This window comes from Cupressus sempervirens, chromosome 7, assembly GCF_028749045.1.
Source record: "Cupressus sempervirens isolate cs-2001-9-10 chromosome 7, ASM2874904v1, whole genome shotgun sequence".
Classification (NCBI taxonomy): domain Eukaryota; kingdom Viridiplantae; phylum Streptophyta; class Pinopsida; order Cupressales; family Cupressaceae; genus Cupressus; species Cupressus sempervirens.
This window is the reverse complement of record NC_143124.1, coordinates 629,212,537-629,232,352: the sequence shown is the minus strand read 5'-3', so window position 1 is coordinate 629,232,352 and position 19,816 is coordinate 629,212,537. Positions and strand designations below refer to the sequence as shown.

At 33.1% G+C, this 19,816-nt stretch overlaps 1 protein-coding gene across 1 annotated transcript in view; it reads right to left on the bottom strand.

Annotated features, from left to right (window-relative positions):
• URE (urease) overlaps window positions 1-19,816 on the bottom strand; it is a 356,063-nt gene that overhangs the window by 137,549 nt on the left and 198,698 nt on the right. Inside the window, exons 5-9 of the mRNA XM_089792332.1 lie at window positions 9,617-9,759; window positions 6,778-6,888; window positions 4,108-4,271; window positions 3,590-3,968; window positions 3,378-3,486 (exon numbers count right to left, since the gene is read on the bottom strand). Coding sequence (XP_089648458.1) covers window positions 3,378-3,486; window positions 3,590-3,968; window positions 4,108-4,271; window positions 6,778-6,888; window positions 9,617-9,759 — 906 coding nt within the window. The remainder of the gene's footprint in view (window positions 1-3,377; window positions 3,487-3,589; window positions 3,969-4,107; window positions 4,272-6,777; window positions 6,889-9,616; window positions 9,760-19,816) is intronic.

Genomic DNA, 19,816 nt, shown 5'->3' with positions numbered 1-19,816 from the left:
CTTTGATAGCATGCTCGGGTAGATCAAGCAAGCTATTAAAGACAAGAAAGCTACTTTGGAGTTCTATAAGGAGCATCTTAAGCCCATTGTGATGAAAAGGTGGAACACTATGAACATCCCACTTCGTATGGCAGCCTATGCAGTCAATCCGAAATGGTATGCACCAAGGCCTAAGAGAGTGCCTCCATTTGCTGATGAGAAAGTGAGTTCAATTTATGTTTAAGATTTCTGATTTTTTAATATGTTTTTAAATTTTAATTATATTTGTTATGTTTCTAAATTCTAACTTCTAAATTTTTGTTTGTTCAATATAGGTGGAGGGCTTCTTCAAGGCCTTTCAAAAATGTATAATGCAGAGAATGCTACAAATATTCACGGGCAATGGCTTGACATTGCCAATCTTCGTGGTCCAACATTTGGTAGAGCGGAGGCAAGGATTGATAGAACTACATCAGCTCAAAGGGACCTGATTGGATGGTGGGCATGGAATGGTAGAGATGCACCTGAGCTGAAAGGTCTTGTCATTCGTCTTCTCTCACAAGTTGTGAGTTCCTCTATTGTAGAGAGGAATTGGTCTACATATAGCTTCATCCAATCAGTCAAGAGGAACAACCTTACCTCTAGACTATCGGAGAAGCTTGTGGCTATTCATAGTGTATTGCGACATAGGAGTGGCAGAGTATTGAATATTGACCGACTCCAGCACTACATAAGGATGTTAATCTCGAGGATGCATTGCAGATTAATGAGGATGACACACCTCTAGGGCTGCTTGATGTTTCATTGAATGAGGACCCTCTGCCTACCCCTACCAGTGATTTAGAGGAAGAGGCTGGTGTTGATCTTGATTTAGATATAGATTAAGAATCCTAGAGGAAAGCCATATATTTGGCTTTCCGCTTTGCAGATACTCAGATACATTATTGCTTTTGATTATTATTATGGAGTTGGACATCTCATTTATACTTTTAGTATTTACTTTCATTGCGTCATTTTGATTTCATGCATGATGATGATACATACTTGGAGCCTTTGGGCATTTTTGTTAATTGTATGCGATATTGGGATATATCATATATCATATTGTCATTTTGATTTGAATCTTGATAGTTTTCAATTTCCATTTATTGATCTTCTAAAATGTATACAAATCAACGGTGAATGGTTTATGAATGTTAAATGGTTTATGAATGTTATGATATGCATATTTGAATTATGTCTCTAATGCTCTATATAAAAAAATTTATAAGTCCCTTATATTTTGCCGTCCCCTAATTTTTGGCTTCAACCCGTACCTATATCGAAAACATGTCCCTATCCCCTAAAACGTCCCCGTCCTGGAAACTTTGTGGAGCATATTAAGAGATATTACTAAAAGAGTTGTGTTGGAAAGTTTCAGGAGTTGAGTTCTTTTGAGAAACTTTTGCAGTTCAGGAGATGAGTTCTTTTGGGAAACCTTTCCCAACAAGGGATTATAAATATGAGCACTTTCATTGGAAAAGGCATTCAATTGAATATTATTATTTGCTTTTGTCGTCTTTGTGACATTTCTAAAGTTTTCATGATTGATGCCCTTGCTGAGGTATAAGGGTTCAGTCTGAGAAGTGTTTGGCAATTCACAGCTGAGGTACTGTGGATTGTTTGTTTTGAATTATATTTTTTTCCTACAGTATTTTCTGTGGCTAAGGAGGAACTCACTACTGGAGATTGTGTTTGGGATTGTGAAGAATTTTGTTGGAATTTCCACATCAACCTATATCTGTAATTCTGCAGGTTCGATTTAGATATTTCTAGGTGTTGTTTTTCATCCGGAGGCCACGTTTTCGCATTGCTTCCACCTGCAACCTTTCTCAAGGTTGAGATGTCACCTATAGGAGGCTGGGCAGTTTCATATTGAGGATGTGATTTGATCTACAGCCTGTGGTTCATTCCAAAGGATCTTCGATCACTGTTCAGGCAGCAGCAAACACATTCAAGGGGCCTGCATTTTCATTATTCAACCTGTGATTTCTTCCTGTGTCTACAGCCAGCTTGCTGGAGTCATTATTTGCATCATTTAAGGGTCGTGGCTGGTTCATAGAGGCCTTGTGAAGACTTGTGATTTATCCTGGAGGGTTTGCACCACATTATGCAGACCTGTGTTTAGTGTCTAAGGCTTGCAAAATTACATCTGAGGACCTGCAAATTAATTCTGGAGTCCAGTGTGAGAGTTGATAGAGCCTGGAGTATTGTCTAGGATTGCGATTTGGTTCATAGGAGGGTGGCATTAAGTTCATTGGCTGCCATGACATCATCACCAGTTTCAATGTTCTATTTTAAATAAATAAATTGTAACCTGCAAATGGTTATTATGCAAAGCAGCAAACGACAGAGGAAATTTCTCTTTATTTTTTTTATCACTATATTGGTATCAGAACTCAATCAGTACAAAGACTGAAACTTGATGTGTACATTCATAGTTTTCCGATGGTGCCAACTTAGTTTATTATCCATCAATATTTCATATTAGTGTTGCTTGCCAAACGTTTGATGAAATGTCAAACAACAACTTAGCATAGAAAATTGGTGTGTTTAAGAAGAACAACCAAACAGGGTTTATTACATTTATACTCCTACTTTGGCTCCAACTTTTGCTTTGGCTCCAAAAATTCTCTGACCAATTATTATTGGTAACCTCTTGTACTCTCCATAATTCTTCTTGTTCCATCAATCTATGAGACCATCTAATTTCCTAGGCTACCTCTTTTACCACCTTGTGGCCTCCTGCCTTATTTGGGTTTAGCAACATTAAAATTTGTTATTTTTGCAATTCACAATCTCATTCAGCACAAAGTCCTACTAAAATTAGGTAATCTCTTGCTAGGATCTTAAGGAAGTTATTTAACAACCTATTTTGTTCTTTGGTATGCTACCAAGTTAACAAGAAGGAGTCTAGGGTACTTGATTACTGCTTGTTTATTTTCTAACATGTTCTTGAACCAAAATGTGGCATAAGTACCTGAGGTTTTGGATATGTTGATCTCTTTCTTTTTATGTGCAAGAAGATTCTTTAATCAACTGTCCCATTTATTCAAACTCCATTTTACTATGTCATCATTAATGGTTATGAACAATTTTGACTATTTTAAAATCAAACTGAATTCACAAAGGGATTAACAAATGGCCGTACAAATAAAATGAAATGAAAACCAGTTTTGATTATGCTAATCACATAGAACATGGGTCTTTTTGCAATATATCCATAGCATATGAATTATAATGTGTTTAGCTATGCATCCCCCACTTGCTGAGATGTAATATAAGAACATTTCTTTGAAAATGATTAATCAAAACACTAAATTGGTCCATTGCAAAGTGTATTCCAATAATTCTCTCACCACTTGCAATCGCTTCATCTGCTAACTTTGGGCAGATAAAATGAATATGGCAATCTATTGCCCCAGCAGTGATTATCTTTCCCTCACATGCAATGACTTCTGTATTAACCTGCCGCAAAAGAACTTTAAGCAAACAAAAGAAGCCCTATGATAACCGAAAGAAAACACAAAGCTAAAAGTTCAAAAAGATTCATTGTCAATAAAAATCTTACACCAATAATCATTCCCTCAGAGACTCCATCCATGACATCAGGATTTCCTGCTTTCCCAATTCCTATAATAGTAGTACCTTTAATACCAATATCTGCTTTATAAATCCCTGTATAATCTATGATTAATGCATTTGTGATTACAACATCCAGACAAGAAGCAGATGGATATCCAGATGCCTGACCCATGCCTTCCCGTATTACCTTACCACCGCCAAATACACATTCATCTCCATACACTGTATAATCATCCTCAACTTCTGCATACAAATCTGTATCCCCAAGCCTAATCGTGTCACCTTTAGTTGGCCCATATAAGTTACTATACCTCTCCTTACTGATCACATATGTAACATCACTAATCTCCCCAGTTATACCTTCTCTGCAAAATATAATTTTCAAGATCAGCTTACTAAACTGTTAGATGCTGTTTGAGTTAAAATATATGCTAAAAGAGAGGGACACAAATGCAATGAATATGATTAACAATGAAATCAAAATATTTTAAGCATTTTATGTACATTGGATTTGCTTCTCTCTTGTGGAGAAAACCTTGAGCACTGACAGTTAACATAATCTGTGGAAGCCGCGCATACTCTACTGGACCACTTGCAAGAGCATTGCCACCCTGTATGTTCCGATTCCCTCCAATACTAACAAGTGTTACTGGAATGGAGTCGCCTGCCTGAGATGTTAGAAAAGTGTTTCAAAACCTTGAAAACCAATCCAAATACCAGAATGACATGGGCATGTGTATATCTCAATAATATATAGTGGATCTTGCCATTTGTAATCAACAGAATCAGAATATCAACCGACTTGTATGGTATTTTCTAGGTAGAATGTTCTTAACCTGAATGTGCGCAAGTCATAACAGAAATTCCTTGCAAAGGTTTCAAAATATGATAAAACTGGTTTCCAAGTATTTTGCAAAGATCATAGCTGTCTAAGACAAAGAAATCTGTTAAATTTGGTATCGAATGCCTGACTATATCCTCTCAAAACAGAATAGTTTTGCCTGAAGCATTAGCTTGAATATGTCTTTAAGGAAGAAAATACTTTCAAGACTTTTTTTTTTCTTGAAAATACTTTGAAAATTAACAAGCGCATGCTGGCAACATCCATAACTTGCAGAGTCATTGCATAAATAATGAAGTGCAGACTTAGCTTCCCATCTATGTGCTAAAGAACCTAATATGTGCCTGTGGTTTCTAGGGAATAGGAATATGATATATATATCTTCGCAGTGTGTCAGGATACAGTGTCTTAATTGTATACATCGCTGGTGTAACCTGACGCCTATGCCATACACACACACACACACACACACACATATATATATATATCCATTTTCCTAATAGTATCAATACTTCCTAGGATAATTGGCACTGTTGTTCCCTTTCTGTTTTACCAATGTATACAAACTTCTTTCATATATAATTTACCCCCATCACTGTCTATATTACTCATTCAATGTTTTCTTATCAGTGTTTTCAATGAAAAGATGTACCCAATAAGTCCATAAATGAGTACAAAATTGTTTTCTATTAAATTTGATTGATTTGAATGCAAATTGAAGATGAAATTGCTACTCAAATAAAATCCCAATATATAATGAATTTATGATCTTTGCCTCTGAACACCATCACGATTCAACCTAATTCATAAATTATATATGACATTTTATATCTTCCTCTTCCCTGTTCTAGTTAAAACATTAGGAGATGTTCGGAATTTCTAATAATCAAATTCGAATCTTAGATACTGATACTATGATACTTCATCATTGATAAATGATATTATGATGGTGATAAAATTAGTTGTTTTGAGATATCAATATTGGTCTCTACCTCCAGACACCCTCATTGTAAACAAATTTCTTATATGACAAGAGATACTATTAACTACTTGGGTATCACAATTGGAGACCCTAACGGGTTTGAGGGGCAGCAATGATAAGTTGCACAAAGGTGTTAAATGCGAGAACAACTCACTGAGTAGAATAACTCGCAAATTAATATATACTTGCTGTATTTCCTGAAACTCTTTCAACTATGTTCCAAACAAAGATTGGCAACGAAAATATGTCATGACAGTCAAGTTTGATGAATTGATAATTGATATTGCATGAATATATATTATATTGCAAATTTGTGATATTTATAATGGTTTTGTTTATCATATGCATGACAGATAATATTCTAAACTTAATTCTTGCTTTTAGGCTATAAATATGTAGATTTTTATGTTTTTATATACTTGTACAGATATGCCCAACTCCTAAATAAAAATTTATTTTACCAATGTACCATACTGACATACAACTACCTGCACCAGACTCCAATTTGGTAGCTTAGATAATAATTGCTTGCAACCATAGCATTGAGAATATTGGTTTACCATTTTGAAGGAGAAAGAGTTAGACAAACTAAAAAAAATAGAAAGTCTTCCCAAGTGCTAGAAAAGAATCTTGACCTTTTAAAAAAAAACAAGATCAAAACAATTTCTTTCTTTTAATCAAGAAAATGAAAAGCAAAATATCCACAACCAAAAATGAAAAGGAATTTCTATCATTTCTTCGTAGAACAAAATTCAATCAACTGAAGACCCATCAAATACTAAGCAAAACAATGTGTGCATTGATATTCAAAGGTCCATCCAAACAAGGATAAAGAATATTAAAGGGATATAAGTTGTGATAAGGTTGAGAAATAGGCAGTAGCAGAATATTCACTAGCAAAATGGACATGATTTTTGCATTTGCAAGGTAAGAGTATTGGCCAAAGTGGTTCACTACAAAACATCATTTAAGGGAGGGAGAAAGTCAAATTGAATAGCATAAGTATTAATCACACAAATCAATTTTTCCTCAAGTTTCTTAGATGGGTGGATGTGGTTTTAGGGGCAAGTTTCTTATCAATTTAGGCTCAGCCTAACTTTGAAGGCGTTAACATAATAAAGTCCTCCATTTCATATGCATAATCTCTACCTTACTTAAGTGAACGTCTTTAAATTGAACAACCTACTAGAACTACCATAAACCATAAAATCAACTCAGAGACATCACAGATTAATGTTCGTTTTGTATGATTAGAAAATTACATTCATTTTTTGTTCTCATTTTGTACAACTCTATATAAGTTGCAATAACGGATGATAATAAAGAAAACATTAAAATGTAATCATGTTACCTCAAATCTCACAGCTGTTCCAGCAGGTATGTTAAGGCGCATCCCATAAGCCTTTTCTCGATCAAAACACATGTATGGATTCACCTCGATAAAGTGATAGTGGCTACCAACCTATTAATTATTATAGAAAAACAATTTAATAACTCGCAACGGAAAATCAATTTATAAACACGGTTTCAGTATCAAATATATAATATGATAACATAAGATTGTTGTGATTAAATTGTCTCTATTGGGAGGCAACACAGCTAATGTGTTCCCAAGACAAACTAATGAAACAATAAACTAATACTTTTCCCTACAACGACTTTGTATCTAAGAATTGAACATCCAAGGTTCGATGGTAGTAACAAATATAAAATATTTATAAATACAAATAAATTTGTGTATTGTTAAAGCCTGTTCAAGGATATAATTCCAACACTAGAATTAATAATTTTAAGAGATACACCAACAGATAAGTTAGAAATCATTGATTCTAAGGTATCCATCATGCTAAGTGAAACCCCAATATCAGTTAGTTCATTATTTTCAGGAGTGATTCAAGTGCCAATATTCTTTCTTTAAAGTAATCAAATGCTGTGTATATTTACCATCAAAGAGTGTTGAGATTTACACCTCAAAGATGCCAATTCTTACCAAAAACACCCATGTCCAACTACCTCTTGCAAAGAACACCCATTACTGACTACCTCTCAAAAACTGACTAATATCCAAAAAGAAGATGATGTGATTATAGGGATAACAATTCTATTATGCTACTAATAACCTCCTATGTCTGCTTATAACAGTTTCAAGGAGGATGAGTGATAATTAAAACAATGTAGACACAAATGTGGCAAAGTGACTTTCCATGTTCAATATTCACTAAAATTACAAAATAAGCAGTGACTTGTCATGTTCACACCTACCAAATTAACCATATACATAACTACAAAACTGATCTAAACCTTAGGTACCATAACCGAGGTTGAGTTAAGCTACCATGTTAAGCTTATTTAGATTAAGCTTAAATTTATGTTTACACTAATATCCCTTCAAATTACCTTTTTGATGAACAAACCATATAATAGAACCAAGAGCTAAAGCATAAACCTAAGTCCTAAGTAAACACGATGCATGGGATCACATGCCAAAGCAAAACCTGCAAAGATTGGAGAAATGGCCATAAAAACTAGAAACAAACATATAAAAATAAACAAAGCATGGCCCCACATGTGAAACAACAATTAAATCACCATTCCGCAAAACTGAAAATGAACCATAACAAATATGCTACAAGGGCAACTCCAATGTCATGTACCCTTCTTGATGGGTTCACCAATAAACCCTTAATTTTGGAAAATTTTCCCATTGGCTAACAGGGGTGTTAGGAAAAAGGCAAATTAAGTAAACAATTGAATGAAGTTGCCAGAAAGCAAAAATTAAAAGATAACTTATATCTAATTGTATAGAAGGTGTTTTAAGTGATTAAATTAAGTTTCACTGGACCTAAGGTGCATAAAGGTGATTAAAAAGGACATGTCTATATTTTATAACTTTGAGGAATTAATTGACATAAATAAATAATACTATTTTAATTCCTCAAAACAAGTTATGAAAGAGAAGAATGTCTTTGTAAAGGACTTTGTAGCTATCAAACAATTTCATTTTTCACAAATGAACATGCATATTTCCTCTCTTCCCAAGGACAAAACTCCTCAAGATTTATAAGCTTTGAGAATGAAAACTCTCCTAGATTTCAATGCAATCAGATATAGAGAATGATAGTGTGCTTCATCAAGCAACGATTTCATCCAGTTCTGAGTGTGATATGATCTGTAGTGTCTTTTCTCAGTTTTTGTTCCAAATTTGGGTTCTTAATATTACCACTGATACAAAGTAATCTGGATTTTTTTAAGTATAGACTCCTATGCATGCCATACTTTTCTGTCAGTACTAGTCACACCAATAAGGGCTGTACAATTTAGGTGGTAATATTCAGACCATACAAAAGCAAGAAGTCTTTCCCATGGTGGCCGTTAGAAACTTCTGTTCAAGAAAATCTAATTTTCTAGCCAAATTCTAGCTGTACTCCCGACAGCTTGTATTGTTGTGTAAATGATCATATCAATCTGATCATTACTAATTTCAAAGGAGTTTCAGTCTAAGCTGCAGCAACTTGCATGCACCAAGCAATCTCTTCAAATAAAAATTCTGATCACAATCCCCTTGTTGACATTTATGTGGCCATACCTATTCATTTGAAGGGCCATATAGTTTGTTAAAAAAAAAATCTGAAACAAAGAAATAAAAAAAGGCTAAAACTTAATATGTTGTTTGTCATCATTTCTTGCCAGTAGTTTTCACTTTCAGTAGTGTTCTAGTTTTCTAGTCAGGGTTCATATTGTTTGTGAACAAAGATTATCATGAAATATCATGCAGCTTCTGTCTGTAAATTTCTTCAAGTATTTTCTCAAGTGAAATATACATTTCAAACCCTTTAGACATCATTTTTCTGGCACAGGGACCTATTTTGTTCAAGGCTTCCTTATAGTAACCACTGGCATACCTAATATATGTACCACTTTTTTTGATAACAATCAAAAATTATTTTGAAATCATACTCAATAGAACTATTCAAAGTAACGAAACTCATCTAAAACAATAGGAAAAAATTTACTAGCTATCTGTGCCTGTGAAAATATATCAAGATGTATCAGTAAATGTGCATGAAAAGAAATGAGCATCGTGATGAGTGTACATTCAAATTTTGCATTCACACATAAGGGTGTCTTTGTTTTTCCCTATATTTCATGTGTTGTGCTGCCTGCATGTTTGTCTACAAGAAAGAAACTACCTGAATTGGTCGATCTGCCATATTAGTTACAGTAAGTTTAATTGCTTTTCGCCCAGCATTCAAAATAATATTTCCTTCCTCTGAATAAATCTTTCCAGGCCAGCATTCATCTCCCATACAAGTAAATTTATCCAGTCCAGGAACTGCATACATAGACAACATTACTGGAAATTTTGGAAAGTGTCTCTGTATACTTGCCCATCCTGCTTTGATGGTGAACAGCTACTTAAAGTCAATTATCAAATCCAAGAAGCTATGCTTGTGCATCACACAAAAGCATTCATCAAATAAATAATCATAAGCAATGACTTAAATAATAAATAGTGTAGTTATGCAAGATGAATATTACAAAACGAAGATTAACACATTAAATTCTGAAGTAAAAAGTGGCAAGTGAATTTATCTTACACTAGGTTTCGACTTTGTTGAATGCCCCACATGGTCTGTAACCACATTTTAAAAAAAAATCAAACACAAATGAAATCCCACCAACTTGATAATTGCATAGTGGCTTCATCTTGGCAATTGGTCTCAAGGACTCTAATGTATACCTTTTGTAAAAGGCACTTCCCACATAGCAAATATAATGTATAGAAGCTATAAATTGGCTTCAACGTATAAGCTACTTACAAGTGGGATATAAGTAAAAATTCCTTTGTTTGTGCAGGCAGTTTTTACGTCACTAGGGAAATTGTCACAAATCCATAGCTTTTTGTCCACAAGAAGAGAATACGCATTATTTTTTGCTAAAATGAAATTATTCCCAAAAGAAAGAAGAAAACGTTTTTATAACCCTATGAAGAAATAAAATACTAATTTTTTTACAGTAACCTGCTCAAAATTGTAACAATATAAGTGTCTATTTTTAATTTTTTAGTTACCATTTCAACATAGTGCCTGGTGATGTTTGATTTAATCACTTATAATGACCATTTTAATCGATCAATATAAGTCATCTTTTAATGTAGAGATGACAGCGTGGGTTTAATTATTTAATTCATTGATGGCAAACTCACTGAGTGTTTCTGGGCGGCCAGCATTTCTGACTAAACTCACCAGCCTTGACTCACTGAGTGTTCCAGACAAAACTTGCTGAGTATTAGCGGAGTTTTTCTGGAAAACTCGGAGAGTCTGAGCTAAGTACTCTGCTGTATCTAAACTCCAATGTTAAAGGCAAAAAAGTGGTAAAATGACAGTCCTTTTTTTATCAGTTCGACTGTGCATGGCAGTGAGGAGAAAATAGGCTTCCAAGCCCTTGGTAGCACATTGCAATTGATTACAAGTGGATTTGAGCAGATTTCAAGTGGATTTTGAAGAGAAATCACATTCCAATGTAGGTTTTCTGATTTTGTTTCTACTTAATTTTTGTTGCATCTAGTTGACTACAAAATCATTCTCAAGTAATTACAAATGATTTTGAAATATTAGAACAAGACTAAATACAATTTTTTACAAGTTTTGTTGAATATTTTACTATATATTTGAAGAATAAACCCTTGTCTTTTTTCTTTTTTTATTAACTTTGAATGATGTCTAAAAATATTTAAACTAATTTAGATAGTTTGCATAATTGTTTAACTAATATATTAGTTTTGTCTTCACTTTCTATGTGTAGGTCAACATTTAATCATTAAATCAGCATAGCAAATTCAGAGAATGACTAGCCACTAGAACCATAAGCATATGGATTTATAGGCACTTGTTGTAAATGTAGTGCCTACCCCTAGTTTGCTTTTTGTTATATTGCCAAATTCTTTTAGGTTAGTTTTCATGGTTACGTGATTTGATTTAGTGGTACTTGGTTACTTGATTTGGTTGATACTATTTACATGTTTGAATTATATATTTGATGAGATACCTTATACTCGGATATTTGATATGTTCATGGTTATTCTTTTGATGATGATGTTTTGCATACTTTATATAGTGATTTTAGTTGCTTTCATGATGACAATTATATGTATGATTTATATATGGATTTATGGTTACTTACCCCATACTTGCATGTGTATGGTGTACATGTATGTTTTACTTTATGTTTGACATATTTGATCTGGTTGAGGGAGAGAGTCGTAGTCACTTGCTAGTTGGGATCTACATGATGTGCCACTCCCCGTTATTGCCTATTTAGTTTAGATATATATGCATATACACATATTCGACTTTTATGCAAATTGCAAGTACTGGGCATCGACTTCCATGAATTGCTAGGATGAGCGTGCCCTATCGCAGTATCTCAATGGTCAAAGATGGGAGATAGTTCTCAAATCAAATTCCTAAACCCTAATTGTTTAGAATAAAGGACAAGTATCTGATTTATTTACCTTTCTAAATTTGTCCAAGTGACATGAATTCGAGATTTTAACCTTTGAGTTTGATTTGTGCTTTGTCTTTTAGACGAGTTTTCTTATTGAGTTTGTGAGTCTGCGGTGATTTTTTGATATAATTAAATCAACTGAAGATATTATTAAATGATTTAATTAAATGAAAATTTTATAAAGAAAAATCAATTTTATTATATTTAATTAATTGAGAAATTAATGAAATGGAAGAAATAAATTCAAAGATTTAATTAAAAGACTAAATTTGGCACAATTATATTTATTTAATTTAACAATAATAAATTTAGAAGATGCATTTAAATAATGGACTTTAAATATTATTATTAGTTAAATTAATAAATATGTTTTCTAAAAACGTCTTTCTTATTAAAAGACGAAGTGGGAATAATCTAAATAAAGTTATTTTAATTAAAAGTAAAAAGCATGCACAAGGGAATTAAATAAATTAAAAATAAAAGTTTATTTTAAGGAGAGGCCTTTGCCTGTTCGAAAATTGGAAACCTTAGGTAGAGTTATACTCTTTATTATGAGATTCAAGCTCATTCCTACATGCATAGGTTTTGGGGAGCAAAATTTGGAATTGGAGCAAAAGAATTGTTAAAAGTTTCAAAGAGTTTCGATTTGCATACATTCACAGGTTCTCTTAGATTTTAGCTGTTGTTTTGAGGTAGGTTTTGAAAATCCATTATAACAGTTTATTGAAAGATATGTTTACATCATGTCTTCCTGAGTGCTTGCATAATGCTTATTAATTTATTATATTAATTTTTTTGGATAAAGAATTATGTTGTAGACATTGGAAGGAAAACTTATTAAACAAGAAAACGTGTCCGAGGAAAACAACAGAAAAATTCAAAAAATTATTATGACTGTATTCTTTTAAATCCCTTTTTAATATAAGGAGAATTCAATTATAGAAAATTGGAAGAAAACAACAAATTGAACAGCTAGAGTTTGAACTTTAAATTTGTTATGTGATTATCATGAAGTTTCTAAATAAAGATAGATATTCTTCTTATATCTAAACTAATTTAATTGCAAAATTTATTGGAAAAGCAAAAGATTAATTGAGACGAAAGCATGTTGTAGCTTAAACTTATACAAGCATATGAAAACAAATATACCAAATATAGAAAACTAAGTATATTAAGGTTGCATGACTTGAGAAATTAAAGGCATGTGAAAATACTAATTGCATGTTTATTTTTATTTTATTAAAATATTATATAGTTTTCAGATTTATTCATTAAAAAATATTAAAAGAAAATTTAAAAAACAACTTTTTAATGATTAATTATTAATTCTGAATTTTTTTTTAAAATTATAAAATATATATATATTAATTAAAAAAATGTTATTACTTATTTTCTTATAAGTGAGTTTTAATATTAGTTCTTTTTAGAAAACTTTGTGTGGGTTATAACTTGTTATATATTTATTAATGCAAGTGGAGCTATAAGTTAATAAATATATATTTGTGACGTAGCCATATTTTAAGAAGAGTTATAGTTAACTATATAATCATCAAGTTGTGAATATTTAAATATTATGAGAGAAATTGGTAATAGTTTAATTATAATTATAGTTTCAAGTTGTAGTTATCTTGAGTTGCATTATGAATAAAAGGAACAGTTAATATTAATATTAGACTTAAATATAAGTCAAATTAATATTTTAGAAATAAAATTTATATTAAGATTTAATCTAGTAATATACATTTATGTTATTAATTAAATCATTTATGTTATTAATTAAATCATTTAAGATTATTTAAATTAATAACAAGATAAGTTAATAACTTGTTATATATTTATTAATGCAAGTGGAGTTATAAGTTAATAAATATATATTTGTGACGTAGCCATATTTTAAGAAGAGTTATAGTTAACTATATAATCATCAAGTTGTGAATATTTAAATATTATGAGAGAAACTGGTAATAGTTTAATTATAATTATAATTTCAAGTTGTAGTTATCTTGAGTTGCATTATGAATAAAAGGAACATTTAATATTAATATTAGACTTAAATATAAGTCAAATTAATATTTTAGAAATAAAATTTATATTAAGATTTAATCTAGTAATATACATTTATGTTATTAATTAAATCATTTAAGATTATTTAAATTAATAACAAGATAATATTGCAAAGATTGATAACCTTTATCCAACTGTAATACATAATTATGAAATGAAAACTTAAATTTAACACAAATCATTTTTTATGGAATCATAATTATATTAAAACAAAAAAGAAAATGACTTAATAACTACACTTGTTCTAAATGTATGTCGAAATGTCATGTTTTATCTTGTGATGGTTTTTTTGAGGGAAACCTAGTAGTTCGGCCAAATAGGATTGTTTACCAGAGGCTTGGGAAGTGACGGTTTTATAACGCTGCTATTTGATGTTTTGTCACGATTATTTCATTCCCAACCAATGTGTTGTATTCATGTGTTTCTTTGATGAGATCGAGTTCTTTTTAATAAACTCATGTATTGTGATTTTCTTGGTGTAACCTATGAGGTTTTGATCAATTATCTATTGGTGCTTTCTAATTGCTTATATAGGACTGTGGTGAATATTGTGATTGTATGAGATATACTTTTTATGAGCTTAGGGTGTATACTGGGAAGTGGCTTGCAATGAAGGCTAAAGCCCTAAAGAGGTTGCCTGGGTAACTCATTGTAAGTAGTATTAACCAGTGATAACATTTCATTAATGGGTTTAAAATGAATTAACAAGAGTCGGTGTATTACCTCCTCCATGCCTCGAGTGCTAGTACAGGCTAGGATGGGGGTAGAGAGGATGCTTGGTTATGACCTTGCCTCATTAGTATGCCTTGTCTGTAAGAAAGGATATTGATACAACATAGAGTCACTAGGGGGTCGGAGTCTAGAGAGACTGCCAAGGTAACCTTAAAGGTAACGCATGTGATGACACTTGCCCACATGCATATTAGGTTTCTTACATGTCTTTATTGCCTCTGGGATTAGATGTTACTTGTGTACTTCATACTTTTAAGATAGATTGCTATAAGGATTCCTTGACCTAGATTATTGTTATGACTTTTGGATTGTTATCCGTTTGAAACTTGGGATTACCTCCTCAACACGGTGAGAGTTGGCCATTTAGATTCCACGAGGTTGGGTGGCAGTGTTTTCTATACCATTGAGATCCGATAGTTGGATGTCGATGCTGATGTACCTTGTGCAGTTATATTCTTCTTGTCTTGTGGTTAAGTTCTATGGTCATATTCTAGTCTATTGTACTTTGATTATTTGAGCTCCTATGAGATGTTGTATCTTATCATGATATATATATTCTTTTAGCATTTCGTACCCTGCGATATGTACAGAGGATGAGTATGCATTCTAGTTATGCCATGTGGCATCTTTATGTAAACGTATATTCTTTCATGTGATTTCGTACCTATGATTATTCGATGACATGGACTTTGTTTACTTATCAAATTTAATCTTAATAAAACTTATATGTGTGATACAACATTATGGAACCCTTGAGAGATGTAACTATTATTGTATTGCTTATGTATGTATATGAGTTATTGCTTCCGCTATGTGATCTCTTGTTTGTTTTAATCAAAAAGAATATGTTTACCAAACTTAGTGATATTATAGCTTAATTTCTCCTAGGTTCCCTAGTGGGGCGTTACACTAAAGGTGCTAGAGATAAGACATGGAGGTATAACTATTAAGGATCAGAGCATGGCAAATGATTTTTGCATAAAATGTGAGGAAGTAATTCATGGAGGCATAAACCACCTCAAATACCACCTTGCAAGTACTGACAAGCACAATACTAGAAAATGTTATTAAACCATAGAAGAGATAAAAAGATTTGGCAATGTCATACTTGCAGCTGGGGAAGAGATAAAATTGCAAAGGGAGAGGGAAATATTAGCTATGAGGGAAAACATAGTTGAATTTCAAGGTGTGTCAATTGACATTGAAGAAAAAGCAACACTTCAGTGCATAGTGGGCTCTCTACATTGCCCACATATCTGCAAAACATGCACCCCTCTTTTACCTCTTTTGCTTTCTCTAGTAGAATGGTTGTTGTTTCATCACCATCAGGGACACAGCCTATAAGGAGTTAAATTGTGCCCAGGAATACACTTGGAGCATAACAATCATTAGAGGCCACTAAATGGAATAAGGGGCACATGAGAAAACATAAATTGCACATGCAGATCTTTGGTATTTCGACAACATCCCATTGAATGTGGCATAGAATCCTTATTGGCTCAATTTAGTGACGGCAATGATTGTTTCAAGAAAAGGGTATAAGGCCCCTTCTCGCATGGATTTGAGTGGGAGGCTAGTAAATAATCCACTTGATTTCAATTTTTTAACTTAAATTGTTTTTCTTGTTTATTGGATCAGAATTGTGTACTAATACCTAATTTCACTTTGTTCTTGTAGGTTGCACACAAATGCAATTGACAGGGCAAAATAAGTGGTGAAGAAGCAAAAAAAGAGTGGAAATTTTGGCTGCACCATTCCCTTTGATGGGTGGACAGATGGTGAAAACCGTACCATTATTAATTTTTTGGTTGCTAGCAAGGACAATGTGATGTTCTTGAAATCAGTCAATGCCTCCAATAAAGTGAAAAATGCAAAAACAATGGCATTAATGATGGAGAACATTGTCATGGAGGTAGGAATTGAGAATGTGGTGCAAATCATTACAGATAATGCAACAGCATATGTGCCAGCGGGTAGAATCCTCCAAAAAAGGCATGTCACTCTTTTTTGGACACCTTGTGCAACACATGTCCTTGAGCTTCATTTGGAGGACATGGGAAAACTTGATTGGGTGATTCCAATTGTGGAAGAGGCAAAGAGGATCACAAAAGTTATATACAATCACCCTTGGGTTCAACATCTAATAAGAGAGCACACTCATGGGAGAGATTTTGTGAGATCAGGTGTCACAAGGTTTGAAACAATTTTCTAGATGTTGCAAAGCATTATTGGTACATTGGCTTCTTTGAAACAAATATTTGTGTCAAGCATGGCTAGACCCACCTTATTCATAGAAGGTTGAAGGAGAGGTTGTCACAACCATACTCTTCGACAACCATTTTGCACAAAGGATTGCAAAGATTGTGGAGGTACTCTCAAAGCTTGAATTTATAATATTATTGATTCAAGTTTCTCATTATTAATTTTTAACTTAATTAATTAACTTTTTGTAATTTGTATTTTTCAATTGTAAGTGTTTAAGTCCATGTTAGAGTTCTGTGCCTGGTAGATGGAGATCAAACCCGAATGGGATATCTTTATGGGGCCATGGATAGGCCCAAAGAGTCTATAGAAAATTACTACAAGGGGGATAGACTCAAATTTGATCCCATTTGGGAAATTATTGATAGGAAATGGAATAATCAACTCCACCAACCCATCCATGTAGTAGGGTGTTTCCTCAACCCCTACTTCAAGTTTAATGATTTCTTATTTAGATCCTAATGGAGAGGTTATGGAAGGTCTCACTGTATGCATTCAGAAGATGATACCTGATGTTGTGGAGAGCGACCTTGTTGTGGCCAAACAACAAAACTATGTACAAGCACTGACAAAGAGAGCAAAAGGCACTCAAACCCCAAGTATAACATTTTCCATTTGGATTTTGAGGTCTAAAGTAATTGATAAATTATGTTTTGTCTTTCTCTTTGCTCTCTAACTTCTCAATATTTTATTTTGTAGATGCTTGGTAAAATACCCCCCATCTCAAAACATTTGCCCTCGAGATCTTATGCCACCCTTGTAGCTCATCCAATTGTGAGCGCAATTGAAGCTTATTTGAGCACATCCACGTGAAGAAGAAAAACAAATTAGGCCAAAAACACCTCAATGACCTTATGCAATATAGTCTTTCGTTGTGCATAAGAAAGGCACAAGAAGCAACAGTCTGTCGACTTGATTTGGACAATATAGATCCTTACAATGATTGGACAACACAAAACCAGCATCCACTATTTACAGAGGATGACATCACTGATTTGGAGAGGTAGCCTATGGAGGAGGGAGGTGGATTTGGCTTAACATTAGATGACATTGAGGATGAGAAGGATGAGAAGGATGAGGAGGATGGAGAGTCGTTGCCAGTGTTGTGAGCTACATCCAAGATGGAGGACAAGTCACACCCATCATCAATTATACCGAGCGAAGAAGCACAGTCATGCCCAACAAAGGCTTCTACGACTAGACCTTCTAGTTCCACTTCTACCTCTCCCTTGTCTTTTAGTAGAGCTGGGAAGAGAAAAATGCAATTATAATAATGTATTTACTTTTAGTTTTACAAAAACTACTTCCTATTTGGCATCCAAGCTTTCAGCTATCAGCATTTCATGTGAGAATGTGATTTTGTACCCACATTGTGTTTAAATATATCTAGACTTGGCTTGTTTCTTTTGTGTTCTTATTAATTGACTCATTTCATGCATCGTTGTGATGTCCCCCTTTTTTGGATGTATGAAAAGTTAGGACAATTGCATTAATGTTTCTCCCTCAATCTATTAAATGCTTATTCTTTAAAAATGTAATGGAAGCTAGATGAATTATCAACAACATTTCTTGTTATAAAGATATAACGGTGTTCAAGATGATATATATTTGATAGCAATAATTTGATAAATGCTTATGATATGTACTATAGATGAGATTAATTTATTACTTATAAAGAAGTAATGGTACTATTTCCCATAATATATTTATCCACTTGATTTGCAGAAATGCTTTACTATATCTGATGTCTCAAATTGATTATGGAAATCCATTGGTATTGCTAGGACTGATATGTGTTGTGTTAGATTAATACTGGACTAATTGCATTGTTGCACTATAGTTTCTAATTGTTGCATTGTTGCATGCGTCTTCCTCTAGAAGGTCAAAAGTGGCGATTTTTCATGCCATTGCATGCATTTTGGCATATGTTTTTGATTTCCAAAAGTGTGTTTGAAGGCAGGTCTTTATTAGTGGCGATTTTGGGTGAATTTACATATTTTAACACATGTTTGCTTTTCTAAAATGCATCTGGCCTTTAAAGCATTTGGTGGTAACTTTTATAGCACATACATATGAAAATTCCTTCAAAAAACACATTTGTCTACCCTATCTATTGAGGATGGCGATTTTTGTCCAAAACACATATGCAAAAGATGTTTTCCTAGGCTGCAAGTTCATTATCCAAGGGCAAGCGGCAATTTTTGCAAGCATTGCATGAAGTTGAATACATGTGTTTTCTTTAAAACAGACCATCTAGGGCATGTTTTTCATCACAAACAGCTCATACCTATGTGTTTTGGCATTGAATCTTTGCAAGGAAAGTTCTAAGGTAAAGGTTTTTGGATTCAAGCTTGTTTTTCATCATTTTGCAAGCTGTTTTCTTGCCCTAGACGTCATTTTTATATGTCTTTGCATTTGGAGTTGCTAATTCAAAATTTGCTCCACATTTTGGGCATTGCATTTCTCTAACCATATCCACATGACCAAGTTTGAACCATGTAATGAGGATTTCAAAATCTATTTAAGTCTTGGTTTGGGCAAATCTAAACTTCGAACATCTCTTGGATTTTTCTAAATTTGCTCAAGATTTGGACAAGGTTTTTGTCTTTCTCATTTTTGGTGGAGTTAAGGTAATTTTCCTTTCTTATTTTCTGTAAGGCATTTGTACATACTTGTTTGAATATTCATGCAAGTCACTGACATTTTCATTTTCAGATTTGTATAATTTTCATTCTTGAAGTTGCTCCTATGTTCCATCTTCTTGTCCAAGTTGCATATGCAAGGTTTCATCTTACTTGCATATGCAATCGGGTGTAAAATCTCGT